Source organism: Ovis aries, chromosome 12 (assembly GCF_016772045.2).
Source record: "Ovis aries strain OAR_USU_Benz2616 breed Rambouillet chromosome 12, ARS-UI_Ramb_v3.0, whole genome shotgun sequence".
In the NCBI taxonomy this organism is placed as follows: Eukaryota; Metazoa; Chordata; class Mammalia; order Artiodactyla; family Bovidae; genus Ovis; species Ovis aries.
The window spans coordinates 29,305,581-29,331,503 of record NC_056065.1 but is presented as its reverse complement, the minus strand read 5'-3'; the positions used below and the strand labels follow the sequence as shown (position 1 = coordinate 29,331,503).

The following is a 25,923-nucleotide window of genomic DNA, read 5'->3' as shown; positions in this document are numbered from 1 at the left end:
AGAGAACTCTCAAGAGTCTTTTCCCACACCACAGTTCAAAAGTGTCAGTCCTTCAGTGCTCCGTCGTCTTTATGGTCCCCCTGCTATCATCTTGCTGTAGCTTCTCTTTTGCCTTTGGACGTGGGGTGTCTTTTTCTGGTGGGTCCAGCATTCTCCTGTTGATGGCTGTTGAGCAGCATCTTCCTTCTGTCAGGAAGATGAGTGCATGCCCTTCTACTCCGGGATATGTCCCTACCCTTAATACAGACTTCAAAAGAAGAACGCACTACCCTCTAGATTTTGATTCCTTGTTGTCACTAAGTATAATCTCAAAGGTTCTTTGGATTCTAAAAGTTTTATTGTGGATCATCTGGGAAAGTTGCATATAACAAAATAGAAAAGGTACAAAACTCAGGAAATCTTATAGTCGTAACCTTTGACTGTATGCTTCTGCTTACCTTAAGCACTACTTGGAAGAGCCGTTGGACTTTACATTTTCCTTTCTCTTTGATACCAAGAGTATATTTCAACCTAATTTCTAAAAAAGATGGCTTTCAACCAAATTTCTCCTTCTTACTACCCTACCTAAATGCAAAGAATTGTGTCATTTTTTTCCTAGAATGGCTACAGAGATGTTAGATTGGACCTTTGTCATTTCTCCTTGGACTATTGCAGAATCCTTCTCCCGTTTCTTTTTGTGCATTCTAGCTCTACCACCTCTCCCCCAGTTTACTCTGTTAAAGACACAAAAGTGTTTATAACATTTTATTAGTTTCACATCAGAAACAGGATGCAGTTAGATTTTCCCCTAACATACACAAACAATGTTATATATAAATTAGAAATTTAAATGTAAAACAAATGATTATATAAGTACCATTAGAAATATAGATAAATATTTAATCCTGGTGTGAAGGAGACTAGAATACAACAATAAAGGAATACACACGTAGAAAAATATTAGTAACATATGGCAGACGAAAGTTAACAGCCTTAATAAAGTATTAGTCTATATAATAATATGCAAAAATAATATTCGTTTCCATGAACAGGCCTTTGTATTATAGTTATTATTTGATATTTTATTATTCTTATAAATTAACTAATCTTGTATTATTACTTCCATAGCAAAAACAAATTAGTTATTCACCAGGAGTATGCAGCATAGAACATCAGCAAGAAATAACCAAACTAAAGACTGATTTGGAAAAGAAAAGTATCTTTTATGAAGAAGAATTGTCCAAGAGAGAAGGAATACATGCAAATGAAATTAAAAATCTGAAGAAAGAACTACATGATTCAGAAGGCCAACAACTTGCTCTCAACAAAGAAATTATGATTTTGAAAGACAAATTGGAAAAAAACAGGAGAGAGAGGTAAGAAGTTATTTACTCCTCTAATAATTATTTGTTGAATACCTGTTTGGTGTCAAGGATTGAAGTAACATAGGCAGTAAATACAGTCTAGTCCTCAAGAAGAGCAAAGTCAAGATTGGTAAATAGAAGATTATATCACAGCATCATAGGAAAGCAAATGGGAAGTATAGGAACACTTGTAGAAGAGACACAAAAGGTGACTTTGCTGCTTGGGTTTTTGTTGTTGTTGTTTATTATTTCTTTTTTTTTTCAAATGTTTCTTTGGTGTGTCTGGGTTTTTTGAACAAAAATTATTTCTGAGTTCAGACCAAGGATATAAGAAATATATAGCTGTGGAAGAGTGTCCAGGCAAAGTTTAGTAGAATTTGCCGAGATCTATAGGAAAAGGGTAGCAATGAGACATTTAGAAAATGAAAGGTGTTCATTATGGTGGAGGCGTAAAAATAAAGATGAGTGTTAAGAAATGAGACTGGAAAGGAAAATAGAGGCAAGATCATGCAGGAATGTAAGGAATTTAAACTTTATCCTAAAACTAGTGAAGAAAAATATCATGATTATATTTTCGAAAGATCACTCTTATTACTGTGTAGATTAAAAGAAGCAGACTGTAGACAGGAATCTATCCATGAGAGATGAGGTGCCTGGACCTTAGGTATGACAGCGAAGATGGAGAAAGGCGTATGAACTCAGAAAGTCTACTGAGAAGACAGAACCTGGAGGACGTAGTGACCAGATATGAGAAATGAGAAGCAGAAGAATTTATCAGTGATACTCAAGTTTCTAGGTTTTAGGGAGCTAAATGTATGTTATTGTCATTCTCAACTTATATTGGCAGCTTGAGTTAAATTCAGTTTGGTCCATTCATTCAACCAATTCTTTTAGAACCTGCTCTGTGAAAGCACTGTTATAGCCCCTGGGGACATAGCAGTGAACAGACAAAAATTCTCTGTCCTTATGGAGCTTTCCTTTAGTTATGGTGAAAGACTATAAATAAAATATAAACAAAATAAGAAAAATACAGAATATGTTAGATAATTATTAAGTCCAAGAACAAAAAGTAAGGCAGAAGATGGGAACTGTGAAGCATTAGGGTGAGAATTAAATTGTACACACACATACACATGATAGCCAGGAAAAATTATACTGAGAAGGTGATTTCTCAGTAAGGACCAAAGAAAGTGGGTCCTTACATATGTATGAGAAGAACATTTTACATTAAGAACAAGTCTGTTGAGATGGTAAAAAGATCAGTGGTTGCAGGGGTTGGAAGGAGAATATGCAGGGTACAGAGGATTTCTTGGACAGTAAAACTATAATGTCACTATACAACCTAATATAAATTGTACAGTTTTAGTAATAATGATGTGTCTAATGTAGATCCATTAATAGTAACAAACACACCACTCTGAATATATGGGCAATCTCTGTATTTCCTTTCAGTATTGCTATGAACTTAAGACCACTCGAAAAAACAAAGTCTATTAAAATAATAATACTAAAAACGAGGCCAATGTAGATAAAACAGAGTTAAGGGGAAAGAATAGTGAGAGATATGTATGAGAGGTAATGGGGGCCAGATCATGTAAGGTTTTATAAGTCATTTTCAGTGACTTACAATTACTTACTCACAGTAAAACCATGGCAGGCTTCTCTTGTGACTCCGCTGGTAAAGAATCTGCCTGCAATGTGAGAGACCTGGGTTCAGTCCCTGGTTGGGAAGATCCTCTCTGGAGAAGGGAAAGGCTACCGACTCCAGTATCTTGGCCTGGAGAATTCCATGGACCGTATAGTCCATGGGGTCGCAAAGAGTCAGACACGACTAAGTGACTTTCACTTTCCCTTTCAAAACCATGGCAGGGAAGCATTGCAGGATAGTGAGTGGAAAATGGACAAAACCTGACTTAAAAGGGTTACTCTGATGGCTAGTTTGAGAAAAGTCTGAACTAGATAAAGGAAAAGGCAGGGAAACCATTTAGAAGGCTGTTGTAGTAATCTAGGCGAAAGATGATGGTGGCTTGAGCCTAGATTGGTGGCAGAAAAGATAAAGATAATGACAGTTGCTGATAGACTAGATATGGATAAGAGAGAAAGAGGAAAAATCAAGGGTGATACTACAGTTTGGGGTCTTAGCAATTAAGAGAATATAGTTACCATTTAGAGAGGAAGACTACAAAAGAAGTAAGTTTGGGATGAGAATATCAGAAGCTCATTTTATACAAATTATGTGTGAGATGCTTTTTAGACATACAGGTGGAAATGTCTAATAGGTCATCATATAAACAAGTCTGGATTTCAGGGCTGGAAATAAATCCTGGGGGTATCTATCACTCCCACGATATCAAAAGGGGTGAGACTATATGAGATCACTTAGTGAATGAATATGGATGAAAAAGAAGTTCTCGGACTGTACCCTGGAGCTCCAATCTTTAGAAGCTGGGAAATGAGGAAGAAACAGCAAAGTGGATAAGAAAGAGCCAGGAAGAATGATAGGAAGAAGACCAGGCAAGTTTGGTGCCCAGATTTGATGTTAGGATGAATGTGTATCAAATCTGTCTGCATGTCAAATTAGATGAGGTCTGAATCAAATATGAAGGTCATTGGTGACTTTGATAAGAACAATTTCAGTGGCCAAAAAACCGCTAATGGATCTGAAGACTTGAAGGAGAGTGTTTGGAGACAGGGTATAGATAACACTGTTATTATTGGAAGTCTTTCATTGCAAGAACAAGAAGTAGTGAAAGCTGAAATAATAATTGGAGGAGAAATTTATCTCAAAAATAACACCATGCTTGTAATCTGGTAGAAAGTACCCAGTAGATGATTCAGACAGAGAGGGAAAAAGTGTACTTGAGCAGGCACATAAGCAAAGAGGTTGACCTTAGCTATGTTTTTTCCTATAGTAAGAGAAGAGTAAGTTGAATATATGGTTATAGGGAAAGGAAGGTGGGGTTGGTGGTAACTTGATTATCTGTTATTAGGGTTGGGCATGTTGAATTGGAGGTGCTTAGGAGACAATTTTGAGGAGATATCAAGTCGACAATTTGAAACCCAGAAAAGCTTCCAGTGTAGTGGTGGTTTAGTCGCTAAGTCATGTCCAACTCTTGCAAACCCATGAACTGTAGCCTGCTAGGCTCCTTTGTCCATGGGATTCTCCAGGCAAGAATACTAGAGTGGGTTGCCATTTCCTTCTCCAGTGTAGATTGAAGTAGTTTAATTAGTTCTAATTCATCTCCAATGTAGATTCAGATGTAAATTCAGCATAATAGATGATCATTGAAATCAGGTAATAAAATAGATGCCGTAGCTCAGAAGAACATGTAAGGAAAAGTTGAGCACCTGAGACAGAATACCTGAGAGTATCGTCATTTATGCGGAGGAAAGAGGGGATGGCGGGGGCTCACAAAGACAGCTACAAAGTCAAAATGTAGGCAGAAATCAGGAGAGTGGGCATCACTGGAGCCAGGAGAAGACTGCATTTCAGGAGAGGGAATTGGGGACAGTGTCAAAGGTAGCCGGTAGATTGGATATAGTAACAGTTGGAACAATAGGTTTGAGACAGCATTTTTTTTTTTTTTTTTTTTTTTTGGTGATGACAGCAGAAGCCAGATTTTGGCACAGGGAGGAAAAATTAGGCAAGGAGTTAAGTGAATATGGCAGTCTCTCAAGATTTCAAGGTGGTTGCCAGTGAACAGGAAGACCAGGAAAGTGGCTACGTTGGTACAGAATCTGCCTGCAATGCAAGGGACTGCCTGCAAAGCAGGAGACCTGGGTTCACTCCCCAGGTTGGGAAGATCCCCTAGAGAAGGAAATGGCAACCCACTCTAGTATTCTTGCCTGGGAAATTCCATGGATGGAGGAGTCTGGTGGGTTACAGTCCATGCAGTTGCAAGAGTCAGACACAACTGGGCGACTAAACCACTGCCATCCATAGTAGACCCTCAGCACATTGGCTCAGACAGTAAAGAATCTGCCTGCAATGCAGTAAATGCGAGTTCGATCCCTGGATCAGGAAGATTCCCTGGAGAAAGGACTGGTAACCTGCTCTAGTATTCTTGCTTGGAGAATTCCATGGACAGAGGAGCCTGGTTGGCTACAGTCCATGGGATCTAAAAGAGTTGGATATGACTGAGTAACACTTTCACTTCCTTTTTTGTTTAAGTATGGCAGAGACTTATGTTTAATGCTAATAGGAAAAAACAAAAATGGTTTCATATAGAAAAAATGTTTTTGGCTGTGCTGGGTCTTCATTGCCGTGCAGACTTTTCTGTAGTTGCGGTGAGCAGAAGATACTCTCTAGTTGCAATGTGAGGGTTTCTCCTTGCAGTGGCTTCTCTTGTTGCCAAGGACAGACTCTAGAGCCTTTGGACTTCAGTAGTTGCAGCACGTGGGTCCAGTAGCTGTGGCTTCCAGGTTCCAGAGCACAGGCTCAGTAGTTGTGGTGCGTGGGCTCAGTTGCTCTGAGGCATGTGGGATCTTCCCAGACCAGAAATCAAATCTATGTCTCATGCGTTGGCAGGCATATTCTTTACCACTGAGCCTCCAGAGAAGCCCTTTATAGAAATTTTACTCAATTTACTTTCATCTACTTATATTTCTGAAAGAATGCATCTTTGTAGTTTTTCATATTTTTTTAAGTTGTTGTTTTTGTTGCTTCTGAATCTAGAAGGATTCTAAACATAACTGAATTTCACAGTTTGATTGTAGATAATAAAGTGATACATTTGCTTGGACACAAAATGTTTATTTTCCTAGAAGTTAATCATTTAATTATAATTTAATTTATATTCAATAATTTAGTGATAAAGGGATTTTTAAGATTACATTTTTAAATCAACCATTATTTATGTTCTTTGTTGACTTGGAAGCAATTATAGAATTATCCAGAACTACTTCACTTTGAAATTTATTCACTACTAACCAACTTTCTCCATCAAACTGCAGTAGAGATAAGGCTCTTCTCTACACTTCAATTCAGTATTCAAAAACTGATTCCCCTGTCTCCCTTGCTGCTGCTGCTACTAAGTCACTTCAGTCGTGTCCGACTCTGTGTGACCCCATAGACAGAAGCCCACAGGCTCCCCCATCCCTGGGATTCTCCAGGCAAGAACACTGGAGTGGGTTGCCATTTCCTTCCCCAAAGCATGAAAGTGAAAGGGAGGTTTTTAAAAAGTTTGTTAGAATTGTGTTTACCTCTAAGGGTTAATCAGTTCTGTCCCCCAGAACTAAACAAGTTTTATAACATTTAATGTGTTATATGTATATACATGTAGATTGGTAGGTACGTAGGGAATAAGGAAAGAAGGAATTAGGGAAGGATGGCCTGAGTGTGTTGAGAGAACTGTTGGTAGTATAATTCGAGTTTTCTTGAATTTTCTATGCAATCTAGACCCGAGTGTAGAATCATATTGTGGTCCCTGTATCCTCCTTTTCCCCTTGCTTCCTTATGTTCCCATACTTCCTAGCATATACACAGCCAGATAAGGTGAGCATAATCAGGATGTCTTCCTCAGATTTTCAAATGAACAACAAAATAAATGTTATTAAGCAGACAAATCTATTTATTAATTAAAAGGAAATGATTGAGATTTCTTCATTTTAAGGGAAAGGATCAGGATTTGGAGCAATTGAGATATAGTGGTTTTTCAGAATAGAGCATATGATACAATACCATTATTTTAGTTTTAATTCAACTCCTTTTTTTCTTGCATATTTTGAATTGTATTAGTCAAAGTGAAAGGGAAGAATTTGAAAATGAATTCAAGCAACAGTATGAACGAGAAAAAGTGTTACTAACTGAAGAAAATAAAAAACTGACAAGTGAGCTTGATAAGGTGAGTGATTCAATCTCATTTATGTTTGTTGACATATGCTAGATATTCAATACTGCCATAGTAGTTGTAGATATAATTTTATATTTGATATACTTTTTTTTAAATATTTCTCCTTATATCAAAGACTGCTTCTGTGAAGAGCCAATGTTTCATTTTACCAATCTTTACAGGAGTCTTCTGGAGAAAGGACTTGCCTCACCTTGTCTTGTTCTTCGTCCCAGTATTTTTTGAGCCCTTGTTCTTTGTCTCACTTTCCATCTCTTTTACTCTTTTCTTTCAAATTCATCACTTATAATGTCACGGCTAGCTAAGTTAGGGCCTGCCTTTGGCAAGTACAGGAACAATTAAGCCAAACTAGAGAAGTTTTGACAATTCTGATCCTATTCATGATGGAGAACTGATAACAGCTAGAAATAATACCATTGGTATGTAAGAAGCCAAAGAAACCAACTCTGTCTAAAACCTATAGCACAAACAAAGGCCTGAACCATAGACTAAACCTAGATTACAACTAGATTTATGAACAAAATTTCAGATACTTAAAGGAATCTTTTTCCATTTAGTATCTCAGATTTCTTAAATTGTCATCATTCTGCATTTCTTGTGTGATTTGTTAACATCTGAGAAATCCTAATGTTAATCTGCAATTTTAATGGTTGTACTTACTTATAAATAAGGTTTGGATAATTGTCCTGTATAATGAGTTCTAATATTTTCCAAAGTATTATGTTTAATTAGTCATTTCAACAACAGATTGAAAGACAATGGCTAAATAATCACACAAAAAAAGAAACTCTTCATTCTATCTTAATTTCCAATATATTCCATATTTATTTTCATTTCTCTCACTATTTTTCCCATGATTATTCAACTTTGTAAGCATTTAAAAATGACTTTGCTTGTTTGGTTGCAAGCCACTTGAGAAAGAACTCTGTTAGTTTATTTTGTGCTTGCAAAGCTGATGCATACAAACACTGGAAAATGACCAAATACTAAGTAGTATAAGTTATTTTAGACTATGAATATGGTGTGAACATTATTGAAGAGCTGTTAGTTAATTCCACTAAAATAAAACTAATAACGCTTCCCTGGTGGTTCAGTGGATAAGAATCCACCTGCCAACGCAGGCGACACAGGTTCGATCCCTGGTCCAGGAAGATTCCACATGCTGTGGAGCAGCTAGGTGTGTGCACCACAGCTAACGAGCCCATGTTCTAGAGTCCGTGAGTCACAACTGCTGAAGCCTGTGTGCTCTAGGGCCGCCGAGTCACAGTTACTGAAGCCCTCACACTTACAACCCCAGCTCCACAACTAGAGAAGTCACTGCAGTGTGAAGCCTGCACACCACACGGAGAGAACCCCTGTTCCCCGCAACTAGAGAAAGCCCGCACACAGCAACGAAGACACAGTGCAACCAAAAGTAAAACATCTTAAAAACTAGTATTATTTAAACTTTATCCAAGTAAGTCACATAATTGTTATTGAATGGACTTATATCATATGACTGCAAAATTGAGCATCATTTTTGTCTATAAGACAGAATTTTAAGATTCTGTTAAGAGTTATCTTGAGGTAAGAAATATAATTTAAGTCTAGAAGGCTGCTTCATATAGAATTTCTAAGCAAATTACCTAGTAAAAGATGGTATTATAGTTGAAGAAAAATTGACTTGTGATATAATCAGATTGAGTACAGATCAAATTTTGTATTCACCCCTTGGCTTTATTTCGTGATTAACCATAATGTTCTGGTGAGCTTACCAGAAACACGTCTTTAGAAATAATTTTTAAACAATACTCTTGATTTTGATGAGATCTGAAAGATAAAAACCTATCTCCTAATTTTATAAAAAATAGAGCATTACCTTGTCTTGCTAAATTGAAAGATATGAAAGAGAATTTGAGTAGAACTTTGACAGCAAATCATAATGGTTGGAGAGCATTCGATGATAAATGATAACAAGGAAATATTTGTTCCTTGAGAATTAGGGGAGGATCTGGGTCTCCTGTTTGAACCTCTTCTCTATTTTTGCTCCTTGTATTTAGTTTTACTTGTCTTTCTGCTTCTTACTCAGCCCACTGCATATTTTCACTTTCTTTCAATTTATTTATTTTTTGTTTGTTTGATTACATGGAATATTTTCCCCAAGAGAAATAACCAAAGAATACCTTTGCCATTGGTACACCAGCTGTCCCAGCTGGAAGAGAACCGAATTCCTTCTCACCCAACTTCAGATATAGAAACCAAAAAGCAATTAGTGTGTTAATTTTGAAACTTGGATAACTAGTAGATTCTCACAGTCAGGTTTTTTAACTTCAAAAATAAAAATTAAGTAGAAAAAACCTTATTGATATTTTCAGAAGTCTGTATTCAAAGTTTCTATTAAAGGTAACTTATCGCAAGTAAAATCGCCATCTGTGCCAAGCAGTGGAAGTAAATGGTTTCCAGTGAGAAAAGATGATCATTTGTATCTTGTTTTTAAATAATTAGTTTGAGTAAAATCAAACTTATACAAAGTATGGGAAATATTCAACATAGAAGTTACCTATGATTTCATCAACCTGAAACAGCTATTTTACTTCTATATGTTCCTTTCCAGGTTCTGTTGGTTGGTACACATTTTATTACATAATTTCAGTCATATATACATTATATTTTCTAATCTGCCTTTTCACTTAAAACATGAGCACTCTTCCATATCCTAGGTAGTCTTATAATATCATAAACCAAATACGTCAGTTCACAAATAGTAAAATCGTATTCTCAAATATGCAAAATGAGCCAATACTTAGGTAAAGTTTACTTTTTACCCTCCTAATTTACTTTATATGAATCATTTAATCCTTACAATAAATCTTTCAGGTATACCCTATTTTTCTTAGCATTTTACAGATACTGAGGCAAAAAGGAGGTTAAGCTACTCTACTAATCTCACAACTAGGGGATGGCAGAATGGGATTAGAACACAGGTAGTCTGGCTCCAGAGCCCATGCTTTTGTTTAGTAAGAATGAAAAAACTAGCTTTTTCTGACAAATACTAAACAAATCTATTTGAGAGTACTTGTAACTATTGTAACATGACAGTGCAAAAATCTGTATTTCTTCCTCTTCTTGCAAATCTCCAGCTGAAACCCCAACCACAAATCATTTGGATGGGCTGTCAAAAGCAATGGCGATCAAAAAATGATGTGTTGTGGGAATTAGTGAAGACACTACATCTGCAAAAAACATTCTCAAAAACAGCTGGTATACCTCTGGGTATGTTAACATCAAGAGATTGATGCATCCTCTCCAAAAAAAAAAAAAAAATAGTTTCATAGTGGACACAGTTATCGAAAATAGTAATTTCAGAGTTCCCAGAGAAAACTGCTACTGCTGTCACTTCAGTCATGTCTGACTCTGTGCAACCCCATAGACAGCAGCCCACCAGGCTCCCCCATACCTGGGATTCTCCAGGCAAGAACACTGGAGTGGGTTGCCATTTCCTTCTCCAATGCAAGAAAGTGAAAAGTGAAAGTGCAGTCGCTCAGTCGTGTCCGACCGTCAGCAACCCCATGGACTGCAGCCTTCCAGGCTCTTCCGTCCATGGGATTCTCCAGGCAAGAGCACTGGAGTGGGGTGCCAAGGAAGACAAATGCAAAACATTGCTGAGTTAAATTAAAGAATGTCTAAATAAATGGAGAGAGATACTGTGTATTGTTAGGACTGCAGTTCTCTAATCTGTAGATTCAAGGAAGTCCCTATAAAGATTATATAGGCTTTTTTGTTAGAAGTGACAGGCTTATTCTTAAATGTATATGGGTATACAAAAAGATCAAAAATATTTCACGGAGTAGGTATAAAAGTTGAAGAGTTTATACTACCAAAGTTTGAAACTTACTCTAAATCTACAGTAATCAAAATATTACTAAAGGAAATCAACTCTGAATATTCATTGGAAGGACTGATGCTGAAACTGAAGCTCCAGTACTTTGGCCACCTGCTGCAAAGAGCCAACCAGTTGGAAAAGACCCTGATGCTGTGAAGGACTGAGGGCAGGAGGAGAAGGGGACGACACAGGATGAGATGGTTGGATGGCATCACTGACTCAATGGACATGAGTTTGAGCAAGCTCTGGGTGATGGTGAAGGACAGGGAAGCCTGGTATGCTGCTGTCCATGGAGTTGCAAAGAGTCAGACACAACTGAGCAACTGAACAACAACCTTGATATAACGAAAGAGAGTAGAGTCCAAAAATAAGATGTCATATTTATAGTTGATTGATTTTCAGCAAAAGTGCCAAGGAAATTGAATGGGGGAAAAAATAAATGTGAGACATGATACTATAAAACTCCTAGAAGAGAACATAGGAAAAATATTCTATGATGTAAATCATAGCAGTAGTTTCTTAGGTCTGTCCCCCAAAGCAATAGAAATAAAAGCAAAAATAAGCAAATGGTACCTAATTAAACTTAGAAGCTTTTGCACAGCAAAGAAGACCATAAATAAAATGAAAAGACAACTTGTGGACTGGGAAAGAAATATTTGCAAATGATGCAACCAGCAAGGGCTTAATTTCCAAAATATACAAACAGCTCAGATAACTCAATAACAAAAACAAACCCAATCAAAAAATGGTCAGAAGACCTAAATAGACATTTCTCCATAGAAAATATTACACACATGAAAAGATGCCCAACACTGCCAATTATTAGAGAAAATGCAAGTGAAAACTACAATGAGATACCACCTCACACCAGTCAGAATGACCATCATCAAAGAGTCTACAAAGAATAAATGCTGGAGAGTATGTGGTGAAAGGGGACCTTCCTACAGTGTTAGTGGGAATGTAGACAGTTGCAGGCACTATGGGAAACAGGATGGAGGTTTCTTAAAAAACTAAAAATAGAATTAGCATACAATCTAGCAATCCCACTCCTGAACATACATCTGGAGAAACTCAAATTTGAAAAGGTAATGTACCTCCGTGTTCATAGCAGTGCTATTCACAGTAGGCAAGATATGGAAGCAACCTAAATGTCCATCAACAAATGAATAGTTAAAGAAGATGTGGTATATATTGGTATGTATGAAATTGAATACTTTGTTGTTCTTTAGCCACTAAGTCCTGTTCAGCTCTTTGCAACCCCATGGACTGCAGCATGCCAGGCTTCTCTATTCTCTGCTATCTCGCAGAGTTTGCTCACATTTAAGTCCATTGAATTGGTGATACTATTTAACCATCTCATCCTTTACCACCCGCTTCCCCTCTTGCCCTCAATCTTTCCCAGCATCAGGGTCTTTTTCAGTGAGTTGGCTCTTCGTATCATATGACCAAAGTATTGGAGCTTCAGTTTCAACATCAGTCCTTACAATGAATATTCAGGGTTGATTTCCTTTAGGATTAACTGGTTTGATCTTGCAGTCAAAGGGACTCTCGAGAGTCTTCTCTAGTTGCACAATTCAAAAACATCACTTCTTCAGTGCTCAGTCTTCTTTATGGTCCAACTTTCACATCCGTACATGACTACTGGAAAAACCGTAGCTTTAACTATATGGATCTTTGTCAGCAAGGTGATGTCTCTGCTTTTTAATATGCTGTCTAGGTTAGTCATAACCTTCCTTCCAAGGAGCAAGCATCTTTTAACTTCATGGCTGCAGTCACTGTCCACAGTGAAATTGGAGCCCAAGAAAATAAAATATGTCACTACTTCTACTTTTTCCCCTTCTGTTTGCCATGCAGTGATAGGACCAGAGGCCATAATCTTAGTTTTTTCCTGTTGAGTTTCAAGCCAGGTTTTTCACTCTCCTCTTTCAGCCTCATAAGAGTCTCTTTAGTTCCTCTTCACTTTGTGCTATTAGAGTGGTATCATCTGCATATCTGAGGTTGTTGATATTTCTCCCAGCAGTCTTGATTCCAGCTTGTGATTCATCCAGCCTGGCATTTTGTGTGATGTACGATGCAGAGAAGTACATATGTAAGCTGTGCATAAATAAGGGTGACAATATATAGGCTTTTACTCCTTTTCCAATTTGGAACCAGTATGTTGTGCCATGTCTAGCTCTAACTGTTGCTTCCTGACGCACATACAGGTGTCTCAAGAGACAGGTAAGGTGGTCTGTTACACCCATCTCTCTAAGAATTTCCCACAGTCTGTTGTGATCCACACAGTCACAGGCTTTAGAGTAATCAATGAAACAGAAGTAGATATTTTTCTGAAATTCACCTGCTTTCTTTGTGATCCAGTGAATGTCAGCAGTTTGATGTCTAGTTCCTCTGCCTCTTCAAAACTCAGCTTATACATCTGAAAGTTCTTGGTTCACATACTGCTGAAGGATTTTGCAAATTACCTTGCTAGCATAGGAAATGAGTGCCATTGTATGGTGGTTTGAACATTCTTTGGCATTGCCTTCCTTTGGGATTGGTATTAAAACTGACCTTTTCCAATCCTGTGGCCATTGCCGAGTTTTCCAAATGTGATGACATATTGAGTGCAACACTTTAACAGCATCATTTTTTAAGGATTTTAAATAGCTCACTGGAATTCCATCACCTCCACTAGCTTTGTTCATAATAATGCTTTCTAAGGCTCACTTGACTTCACACTCCAGGATGTCTGGCTGGTGTTTTCTATGACCCGTGTGTTCTCTTGGAAGAATTCTGTTAGCCTTTGCCCTGCTTCATTTTGTACTCTAAGGCTAAACTTGCCAATTACTGCAGGTATCTCTTGACTTCCTACTTTTGCATTCTAATCTCCTGATGAATAGGGCATCTTTTTTTGTTGTTGTTGTTAGTTCTAGGAGGTCTTCTAGGTCTTCATAGAATTGTTCAGCTTCAGCTTCTTTGGCATTGGTTGTAGGGGCATAGAATTGGATTACTGTGATGTTGAATGCTTTGCCTTGAGACTGCACCCGAGTACTGCATTTTGGACTCTTGCTGATTATGAGGGCTACTCCATTTCTTCTATGGGATTCTTGCCCACAGAAGTAGATATAATGTTCATCTTAATTAAATTCACCCATTTCTGTTCATTTTAGTTCACTGATTATTAAGCTATCCATGTTCAGTCTTGCCATCTCCTACTTGACTGTGTTCAATTTACCTTGATTTACAGACCTAACATTACAGGTTTCTATCTAATATTGTTCTTTACAGCATTGGGCTTTACTTTCACCAGCAGACACATTCACAGCTGAGCATTGTTCCTACTTTGGCACACCCATTTCATTCTTTCTGGACCTATTAGTAATTGCCCTACATCTTTTTGCCTTTTCATACTGTTCATGGGGTTCTCCAGGCACGAATACTGGAGTGGTTTGCCATTCCTCCTCCAGTGGACCACGTTTTGACAAAACTCTTCTTTATACCCATCTTGGGTGGCCCTGCACAGCACAGCTCATAGCTCCTTTGAGCTGTGCAAACCCCTTCACCACAACAAGGCTGTGATCCATGAAAGGGAATGGAATACTACTCAGCCATTAGAAAATTTGTAAATAAGTTCATTTGTATCATTTTTTAAGATTCCACATATAATTGACATCATATGATATTTGCCTTTCTCTGTCTTACTTCACTTAGTGTTCATCTTTAAGTCCATCCATGTTGTGGCGGATGACATTATTTCATTCTTTTTTTCCTGAAATACTACTCAGCCATTAAACAGAATGGAATAATGTCATTTGCCACAACATGAATGAACTTAGAGATTATGTACTAAGTGAAGTTAAGTCATACAGAGAAAGACAGATATCATTTAATATCACTTATATGTGGAATCTTAAAAAATGATACAAATGAACTTATTTACAAAACAGAAAGTGACTCCTAGACATTGAAAGCAAACTTAGGGTTACCAAAGGGAAAAGGACAAAGGGAGGGATAAATTTGGAATTGGGGATTAACAGATACAAACTACTATATATAAAAAGCAAGATTCTACTGTATAGGACAGGGAATATCAGTATCTTGTAATAAGCTACAATGGAATGGAATATGGAAAGGTTCTCGCTCTATAGATAGATATAGATTCATCTGAGTCATATTGCTGATGTAATTTCATCAGAAACTACACAACACTGTAAGTCAACTGTATTTCAAAAAAAAAAAAAAAAACAACAACCAATAAGAGATTATATATACACACACCCTTATATACATACACTCAGATAATCACACACACGTATTATGTATAAAAATGTTTACTGTGAGGAACTGGCTCACTTGTTTATAATTGTTGTTTAGTTGCTAAGTTGTGTTCCAAGATCTGCAGTTTGTAAGCTAGAGAGACAGTTTAGTCCAAGTCCAAAGGGCTTAAGAACCAAGATAACCAGTGATGTAATTCTAGTCCAAAAGCTAGTGAAGACTCCAAACCCAGGAAGAGTCAGTGTTTCAGTAAGAAACCAAAGACAAGTGAAAGCAGCTTGAAGACAATCAGGCAGGAGGGGTTCCCTCTTACTCACTAGAGTCAGCCTTTTTTTCTTTTCAGGCCTTCAACTGATTGAATAGGGTCCATTCACATTAGGAAGGGTAATCTGCTTTATTCAGTCAATTGATTCAAATGTTAATCTCACCCAGAGACACCTTCAGAGATACCAGCAGAATGTGTAAGCAGATGTCTAGGCACCCTGTGACCTAGTCAAGTTGACATAAATTTAACCATCCCATGGCCTCTCATCTTCACAAACCTGTTAATAATTCTTCTAGGATAAATTCACCTCCTTCAAACTGAGTAATCAAAAATAAACTAGCACACGATCTCTACAAACATACCAGAAAGGGAGAAAGGAATAGTGATAGCTAATGGCAGAGTGAGACCATTTATTGGAAAAATGTAGCCATGAAGTAAAAATTATATGCAAATATTTTATCATGGATTTTTAAACACTTAATAAAGCAAGAAGTTTTGCTTCTACGACAGATTAGCTTACATCATACCTTCCACTACCACCTCACCAAGAACTATAAAGCTGGATGGGTTTAAAAAAAAATTTTTTTTAATACAGTAGGAATACTGCCTACAGTATTCATCTGCAATAAGGTGTTGGGAAAATAGGAAGGCAGCCTAGACTTTACTGACCCAGATCCTACAGAAAGGAGTAGAACTGAGAGATGAGCCCAGCATTCACTGCCACTTTTCCTCTTGAGGATTTGCTGATATGAAAGCTATCGCTGAGAAACCAGGAAGTTGAGCACAGTATTCCACAGTATTATCACAAGTTTGGAGAGATTAAAAACTTAAGTATCAGTGCAGGATCCTTGATAATCAATTCAGGCTTTCAATTAAGGTCATTGAAAAGACTCCATTTTCTTAATAAGCGTGAACCAAAAAGAGATGGGCCCACTCAGTGACTGAAACCCAGCCTTTAAGTAATTCAATCCTTCATCTGTCTTTGTTTAGTTGCCTGCCAGAAGTATAAGTAAACGCTCTCTGGAGGAAGATATTATAGAGTCTCAGATTATCTTTAAAATTTTCATTCAGTGTGCATGGCATGCAGTAAGAAATTACAATGCATACCAAGAGAAACAACCTAATAAAACCAAGACATAAAAATAAACAGCAACCAAATACTAAGTCAGAAAATAAAAAATGAGAGGAAAACCAGTCAAGCAGTTCCCAGTATCGGAATTTTCTCAGTTGAATTTTAAAATAACTGTATGGTATATTCAAGAAAATAGAAGACATGTAGAATTTCACCAGATACCTGGAACCTTTACAAAGAAGTCAAATAAATCTTTAAGAGTAAAAAATAAAATAATTGAAACACCTAACAGAAAATTTTAACAGTAGATCGGAAAGGAGCAAAGAAAGGAAAGGGTAAATAAACTTTCCATGCTGAAGTAAAGACATATCAATACATTTTAAAGCACAGAAATACATAAAAGAGGTATATATCGAGACATAGGGGATGTGATGACAAAATTTGACAGAAAATATTTGCTTTTCCAGGAGGAGAGGTGAACGATTGTGGCAGAAGCAATATTTGCAAAGTTAATAGCCCACCATTTTCCAAAACCTATGAGAAATATTTAGCTACAAATTCAAGAAATGTCACAGACCCTAAAGGGAAATTAAATCCCTATCAGGCACACTACAGAAGAATTGCAAAAACCAGCAACTAAACCTAGACACCAAAAGCCTCTTGATGAAAGTGAAAGAGGAGAGTGAAAAAGTTGGCTTAAAGCTTAACATTCAGAAAACGAAGATCATGGCATCTGGTCCCATCACTTCATGGCAAATAGATGGGGAAACAGTGTCAGACTTTACTTTTTTTGGGCTCCAAAATCACTGCAGATGGTGACTGCAGCCATGAAATTAAAAGACTCTTCCTCCTTGGAAGAAAAGTTATGACCAACCTAGATAGCATGTTGAAAAGCAGAGACATTACTTTGCCAACAAAGGTCCGTCAAGTCAAGGCTATGGTTTTTCCACTGGTCATGTATGGATGTGAGTTGAACTGTGAAGAAAGCTGAGCGCCGAAGAATTGATGCTTTGGCACTGTGGTGTTGGAGAAGACTCTTGAGAGTCCCTTGGACTGCAAGGAGATCCAACCAGTCCATTCTAAAGGAGATCAGTCCTGGGATTTCTTTGGAAGGAATGATGCTAAAGCTGAAACTCCAGTACTTTGGCCACCTCATGCGAAGACCTGACTCATTGGAAAAGACTCTGATGCTGGGAGAGATTGGGGGCAGGAGGAGAAGGGGACGACAGAGGATGAGATGGCTGAATGGAATCACGGACTCGAGGGACGTGAGTCTGAGTGAACTCCGGGAGTTGGTGATGGACAGGGTGGCCTGGCGTGCTGTGATTCATGGGGTCGCAAAGAGTCAGACATGACTGAGTGACTGAACTGAACTGAAAACCTAGACAACATATTAAAAAGCAGAGACATAACTTTGCCGACAAAGGTCTGTATAGTAAAAGCTATGGTTTTTCCAGTAGTCACGTACAGATGTGAGAGTTGAACCATATAGAAGGCTGATTGATGAAGAACTGATACTTTTGAACTGTGGTGCTGGAGAAGATTCTTGAGAGTCCCTGGACAGTAAGGAGATCAAACCAGTCAATCCTAAAGGAAATTAACCCTCAATATTCATTGGAAGGATTGATGCTGAAGCTGGAGCTCAGATACTTTGGCCACTTGATGTGAAGAGCCAACTCATTGGAAAAGACCCTGATGCTGGGAAAGATTGAAGGCAGGAGGAGAAGGGGACAACAGAGGATGAGATGGTTGGATGGCATCATTGACTCAATGGGCATGAGTTTGAGCAAACTCCAGGAGACAGTAAAGGACCAGGAAGCCTGGGATGCTGCAGTCCCTGGGGTTGCAAAGAGTCGGACATGACTGAGCAGCTGAACAACAACAAAGCAACCAAAGAAAATCCAAGAAGCAGCCAGAGAAGAAAGACATGTTATATTCAAAGGAGCCGAAGCTAAACTTAAAGCTGTCTTTCCAGCAGAAAAGAAACAGAACCCAGAAGTAAAGGAATGCTGAAGGAAAATAACTGCCAATCTGAAATATTTTATACAGCAGAAAATGTCTTTCAAACATGAAGGCAAAAATTCAGAGTATAGAAAACTCTACAGGACAAACAACCTACTTTTTTCAACAAATAAATTACATGAAAATTTAAAGTGTTGGAAGGGAGCCGCTGTGTCCTAAGTGTGTTCCTCTAGCACTCAGATGTTGAAACCTCGTCACCAATGTAGTGCTATTTAGAGACAAAGCCTTTGGGAGATGATTAGGCAATCAGGGTAGAGCCCTTATGAATAGGATGAGTGCTCTTAAACAAGAGACCCCACAGAACTCCCTCATCCAACGGCCATCTATAAACCAGGAAGTGGGCCCTTGCCAGACACTGAATCTGCTGGTGCCTTGATCTTGGACCTCCCAGCCTCCAGAACTCGGAGAAATAAGTGGTTCTTGTTTAAGCCCCTCAGACTATGGTATTCTGTTAACAGCTGCCCAAGAGGAGTACTCTAGAACCTATGAGTAAGAGAGGCTTAAAAGATAGAGCAACCATTATGTTATGTTAAAAGACAGAGCAACGATTATGTTTTGTTTACTTATTGGTATGATTCAATTTAACAGACTGTTAAGTCTTTTGATATCTTGAGACAACTGGAAATTTGAACAGTGACTACCTATATGATGATATAAGAAAGTTTATTAAATGTAATAATGATATTGTGGTTATGAATATAGAGCCTTATTTTCTAGAGATACACCAGAAATATATATGGATAAAGTTACATGATGTCTGGTATTTGCTGCAGAATAATACTGGAGGAGGGGGTAAGAAGACAGGTGTACAAATGAAATAAGATTGACATCGAGGTGATAACTGTTGAAGTTGCTAATGAGGGGTTCATGGGAATTTGTTTATACTATTCTGTTCATTTTTGTATATGCTTGAAACTCCTTGTAAGTTTTTTTTTTTAAGATGACATAGAGATATTTTAAGACAAAAAAACTGAGAGATATTGTTACCAGCAGAATTGGGGAGTTCTTCCCAGCAAATGGAAAATGTTCACAAAGGGAACCAATTAATATAGGGAGTGAAGGGAAAGCAAAGGCAGGAGAATTCAGAGTACTTGATGTTTCCAAATTCAGTGACCAGAGGGTGCATCACAATAGGAAATCAGGAAGATGAGCATTTTTGACTTATGAGATTTAACAAGAGGCATCTGAGGCATCTTGAATTCCTGTTCCTAAAAGTCACACTTCTTTAAGCATCTTGACACTGCCTTTCAGCTTACCGCTTTGTGTGAGAACTTAAGTGCACGTAACCAGCAGTTAGAAGAAGAGGTCAAAGATCTGGCAGATAAGAAGGAATCGGTTGCCCATTGGGAGGCTCAGATCACAGAAATAATTCAGTGGTGAGTACTCTTTAAATGTGTTTTGTGGCTGATTTTTGGCCATATAGTCAAATTGGTATGAATTCCAGGAGGAATATTTATTATTAGTCTGTGTTTCTTCTGTGTTTTCTGTTTTTTCTGCTTTTCCTTAACTTTGTTGGATATTCTGTATCAGCTTTTACAGTTTCATTAGAAGCTGATATTTCTTTCTAAGAAAGAAAATATTATTTTCTCTGAAGAGAGTTAGTTAGTCCTTACAGAACTGAAGAAACTCATTTGCTAGCCATCAATATTCCTAAGACCAAAATTCCTGTATTTGTGATTATTTTAGGAAACAGAAAGCCTGGAGAAAATTTTAGAAGCTAAAGATGTTATGCTTTCACCTTTTTCATAATTAAAACAGACTAATTCACATCTGGCATTTTAAAGACATTAAATGCTTACAGTTAGTTTTATCAACTGTTCTTTTAGCCCACAGGATTTAATTTGGGATAATTAACTTAGTGACTTTCATATTAATTAACTCATTAAATGATTGTTCTGGTATTTGTAAAAATCTGTATATTTTTATAATATTTAAAGTTGAATCCAATAGGGATTATATTTTCTAATGAAAATAGGTAGCTTAACTTTTTATGCTTTTTAACTTTATGACTTTTTCAGCATATTATTGATGTTTTATTTACATAAACAACAACTGGTTTCTTCATATATATATATATATACACACCAAGAATTTGGTGAGAATTTTAGTTTATCGTGCTCTTATTTTGGTACTCTAAGCATTTTTTCCCTACTTATACTAGATTAATACTGTCCTTCTTAAATGAAATCGTAAGTGAATAAACACTGTCTTTTTAAATAATCTTACCCAGTTGACTCATGTATTTTGATACTGATTTATCTGTAGAACCCTTATGTTAACTCAGCTTTAGCTTATGAATGTGACTATTCACTGCATATCTGAAGGAAAATGCTCAAATTGTGGAAGTTTGGTTGTGTTCCAAATAGTACAGTTAATGGTTCTTTAATATTTAATTGATATCCTTGTCATAAACTGCAGTTCTGAAGCAAAATCGCTATAATCTTTAGACTTGCTTATACATCAAACATTATGATTCTTCATTTGTAACTCCATCATTATGTAATCAAATTTGTAAGATGTTAGTGAAAATGACTTTATAGAAGACAAAACTGATTTAGCCAAAGCCTGCAATCCTAGACCACTGATCTTTTCAAGTGATTGCATGATGAATTGAGATGGAATGGGAAGTGGTTCTAGTAAAGGAAAGAAGCTATAATTATGGACTGTCTGGAAAGGGTTAGTAGAAAGGATGAAGATGAAATATTTCTGCATATTTCACATTCAAATGAAATATGCAGAAAAAAATCAAGAATACAGGAAGTCAATCTGCATTAAAGCTGTTATTTAGTTGGACTAATATATTAGATAACAAATTATTAAATATCTAATAGGCTAAAAGTAAAAGATAGACTCTGTTCTCAGGGTTCTCAACTATTTGGAAGTTAACTATGATATACTTTGCAAGCTTATAAAGGTTAAAAGTCTCAAGCTGTTTCTGGTTTTTTAATCTGGTGTATTAAAAAATGCTCACACAAGATTTTGGAAATTTGTCATATGCAGAATTGTAAATGTTTCCATTGGTCAAATTAACATTTTAAAAATAAAACAAACACGCTGTATATAAGACTTCATTTGAATGCATTTCTGATGGTCCTCTTACTCTGCTCCCTCTGCCTTTTCCTATGAAATATCTCTTTCATATGAAAAAAAAAATTTAAACCTTTTAGGGCAAGGAGACCTTGTTGCTCACCTTGTATTGGAACAGGGACCTTTCTTCTCACCCTAGATTCATCAGAAGACTTCATTCTTTCTCTTTGAAATGATCCTACAAAAAGGCATTGAAGTGACAGACTGGCCTGTAAAATTCATTTTTCATATGTATCTCTTGAAAGTTTGGGGAAAATTGAACAAATGGAGAAGACATTATGGAAGAAGGATCTATAGGACTTAAATATAAATGAAGGGCAAGAAATGAGGAGGAATTAGTATTTCTGAAATTCTGAGTTGGAGAGATTAAGAAAAATGGTGATATCATTGAAGTGGGAAAGGTCAGGAGAAGAAACAACTTTGGGGGAGAATGATATCAGTTTTAGTTGTTCTTTTGTTTGTTGGTGAGCCTGAGGTCATTCTCAGATATCTTGAGTGGAGATTTCCAGTATGCTTTAGAAAAAAGATGACTTATAGGTTAAGATTAGAAATATGAATTTAGGAATTTAATTTCTAGTAAATAAGGCCAGTGAGGTAGAGTTTGTTTTGAGTGGAAAAGAAAGATAACGGTGAGTGTGTATAGTATTAATAGAAGAGAGAGAAGACTAGTATAAAATAACCAGGAAAATGTTTTAATAATCAGGAAAGGATTTCAGTAATGAAACATTTATTTTTGTTTAAATTCACTCATATTATTTGAAACACTCCTCATTCATTAATTTTCATTCATGTGCAGTAATAGTTTGTAGTGATAAAACAGTATGTTCTAGGCGGGCTTCCCAGGTGGCACAATGGTAAAGAATCCACCCACCAATGCAGGAGATGCAGGAGACACAGGTTCGATCCCTGAATCAGGAAGATCCCCTGGAGTTGGAAATGGCAACCTGTTCCAGTATTCTTGCCTAGAAAATTCCACGGACAGAGAAGCCTGGCAGGCTACAATCCATGGGGTTGCAAAGAGTCAGACACGACTGAGCGACTGAGAACACACTCATGTTCTAGGCATTAGGCTGAAAATTCACATGTATTCTCATTTAGTTATCATAATAGTCCTTGAGGTAGGTGGTATAATTATTATCCCATCTTCTAACTGAGATAGCAGAGAGTTAGAGGTGGTAAATGACTTATGGAAAGTCATACAACTGATAAGCAGTGAGCTACAAATTGAACCTAGGTCTACTTAACTCAAGAATCAAGTTCTTAATCACTACTGACATATGTGCTGACTCCCAAACAGTTCAGTAAAGCATTTCCTGCTTGTTGACAGATAGTAGTACTGTGGTAGACCTTTAAAAAATGATATTAAGAACATCTTTAAATTTCTGTCACTTTTCACTTATTTCTTAATGATGCTTTAAAATAATATACTTCTCACTGAAGTTTTCTGTTTTACTTTGCTACTTGATCTCTGTCTTTATTTGTATATATTGTAGGGTCAGTGATGAAAAGGATGCACGAGGGTATCTTCAAGCCTTAGCTTCTAAAATGACTGAAGAATTGGAAGCTTTAAGAAACTCCAGCTTGGGTACCCGAGCAACAGTAAGCGCTACCATTTAGCCAACAGGCTTACTATATTAGTTGGGGGTAAAGCTCAGAAAACACTGTAATGAATCTGAGTAATTATATCAGTTTTTCTAGTTTTTGCCTACTGGAAAGTTTTTCATAAGAAATCATTCCAAGTTCCTCCAGTTCAAGAAATTAAAATACATAGTTGCTTAGCTGTCATTTGTATGGCTAACCATTAATGGTAATAACCATAAAAAATAAATGTATTTATAATGAGTCTACAGTTATTTCTGAATTTAATGAAAATGTATTTTCACAAGTAATATATCTCTTTTATTCTATAATTAGGGCAAGATAGTTATTTTAAGTACTTTCAGAATTCACTTATATTACTGAACTTAAATGTAAAAATAGAATTGAACTAAAAGCACAGTCATGTTGTCTCATAGGATATGCCCTGGAAAATGCGACGTTTTGCAAAACTGGATATGTCAGCCAGACTGGAGTTACAGTCAGCTCTGGATGCAGAAATAAGAGCCAAACAGGCCATCCAAGAAGAGCTGAATAAAGTTAAAGCGTCTAACATCATAACAGAATGGTAAGACTCTATAGTCCCACTAGAGTGATTTCTGATTTGATCCAAAAGTATCTGGAGAGAAATTACATATTTAGGTTCCAACCTGTCACTTTTTTTTTTAATGATGACCCCAAAAAAACTGTGAATGTTTGAAAATGAATTGATTCTTTTAGGCCTTTATGCAGTAATGGGACTTTAATACAGCTCTATTTCTATCTGACTTGTTCTTAAAGTGGAATTAATAGTATTAATATTCTATTATTTACCTTTCCCTTTTTTGTAAAATTTAGTTCATTTTCAAATTTTATAGTATTAAATTCAAAATTATCTCTTGGTCAAGAATATTACATTAGTATAAAAATATAGCATAGAGTCAGAATAAAATATAGTCATCTGTAATTTCTGGCCTTTACCATAGATTTTTTATAAATGAATGTTCTAGTGATGATGAATTTCACAGTGGTATAAAATATTTAAATTATAATTTTTTCTTACTACTTTTAAAAAAAGTATATCCTCCACACTCTTCAAGATAGTTAGCTAATGAATACATTCCCTCCACTATTATCACAGCAGTAGACCAAATAATACTCTGAATAAATGATAAAAGGAAAATCATAGTTGGATTGGTTTAAGAATAAGTCAGTGTAGGTGATACGGAGGAACAATGGAAAGTTCATGTCACAAATCAAAATACAAATAGAAAAATCCATTCAGTGCTCAGAATACTTAAGGTTGCAAGGTCATTGAGTCACAAAAGGAAATAGAGGCCCATAAAGTATTTTTAGTGGTATGAAGCCTTAGTCCTTAAACTGTAGTCATTAATGTTTTTAATTATATCAGAGATGCCATGTATCTCTGATTGAATTATAAATTCCTCAATTGAATTATAAATTCTTATTATAAGTCAATTACAAATTAAATATGCTTTACTCAAATGTGCTAGTGTGACACTGAAAATGGAAAACAACTTTTTCTGGAGAATATGAATTGAGCCCAACATGAAGAACTACTAAATGTCATTCTCTGTATTGTAATTTGGAGTTAGTAAGATCTTTCTTCTTAAGCTTAGGACATAAACTTACACAAGTGTTTATAAATCAGGAATACAAGTCAAACTGAAAATTATAAACTTAGTCTTATGGTTCTCTATGAAAGAAATTTAACAGAATTCTAAAGTTAATGTTTGATTTTATACATTTTTTTAATTTAATAATTTAGCTCATGGCTAGCAACTTTTTCAATAAAAGGCAAGATAGTAAATACTTTAGGGTTTATAGGCCGCATAGTTTCCATCTACTCAGCTGTGCTGTTGAGTATGAAAGCAGCCACAGACAGCATATAAATGAATGAGCCCGAGTGTGTTCCAGTAAATCTTTCTTTGCACAAGAGTAGATGACAGGCTGGATTTGTCCTTCCTGCAGTGGTTTTCAGTTCCCTACATCATCATGACTGACATTTAAACCAAGTAACTACATACATGATGGCTCATTGACAAACAATATAAATAATGACATTTTTCCTTTTGTTCCCTTATTTAAGTAAACTAAAAGATTCAGAGAAGAAGAACTTGGAACTACTATCAGAAATCGAACAACTGATAAAGGACACTGAAGAGCTTAGATCTGAAAAGGGTATGGGAATGTGTTTTGCATCCATCAGGATGTAATGTTATGAATACATTTTATTATAAAAGAATCAGCTTAATGTGTAGGCAGAAGAATTGTTCACATGCTTGAATATACGGTACACACATGCACATATTTGGTAGATAAAGTCTCTGAGTTATTTTGTTTTACCTGATACACATTGTTAAAGATTTCATAAGAGAAAGCTCATTTTGCCATATATTCAGCTGTTTTTCAGGGCCATGGACTATATCTTGAACAATATTTTTGTGATTGGAAACATTTGTTCTTTTCATATACTTTATACTATTCTCAAATGTTGTAGAGGATTCGCTCTCAGGGTAGTTGAAGAAGTAATGTAGAAATAACTAGATTAATCCAATATTAGAAAGGCAATT

General features: G+C 36.5%; 1 protein-coding gene across 21 annotated transcripts in view; it reads left to right on the top strand.

Annotated features, from left to right (window-relative positions):
• CDC42BPA (CDC42 binding protein kinase alpha) overlaps positions 1–25,923 on the top strand; it is a 298,329-nt gene that overhangs the window by 207,356 nt on the left and 65,050 nt on the right. For all 21 annotated transcript variants that reach the window (XM_004013640.6, XM_060396358.1, XM_060396357.1 and 18 more), the window contains 6 exons: positions 1,108–1,355; positions 7,081–7,186; positions 19,919–20,043; positions 23,248–23,353; positions 23,770–23,918; positions 25,440–25,531. In XM_004013640.6, the coding sequence (XP_004013689.2) occupies positions 1,108–1,355; positions 7,081–7,186; positions 19,919–20,043; positions 23,248–23,353; positions 23,770–23,918; positions 25,440–25,531 (826 nt within the window). The remainder of the gene's footprint in view (positions 1–1,107; positions 1,356–7,080; positions 7,187–19,918; positions 20,044–23,247; positions 23,354–23,769; positions 23,919–25,439; positions 25,532–25,923) is intronic.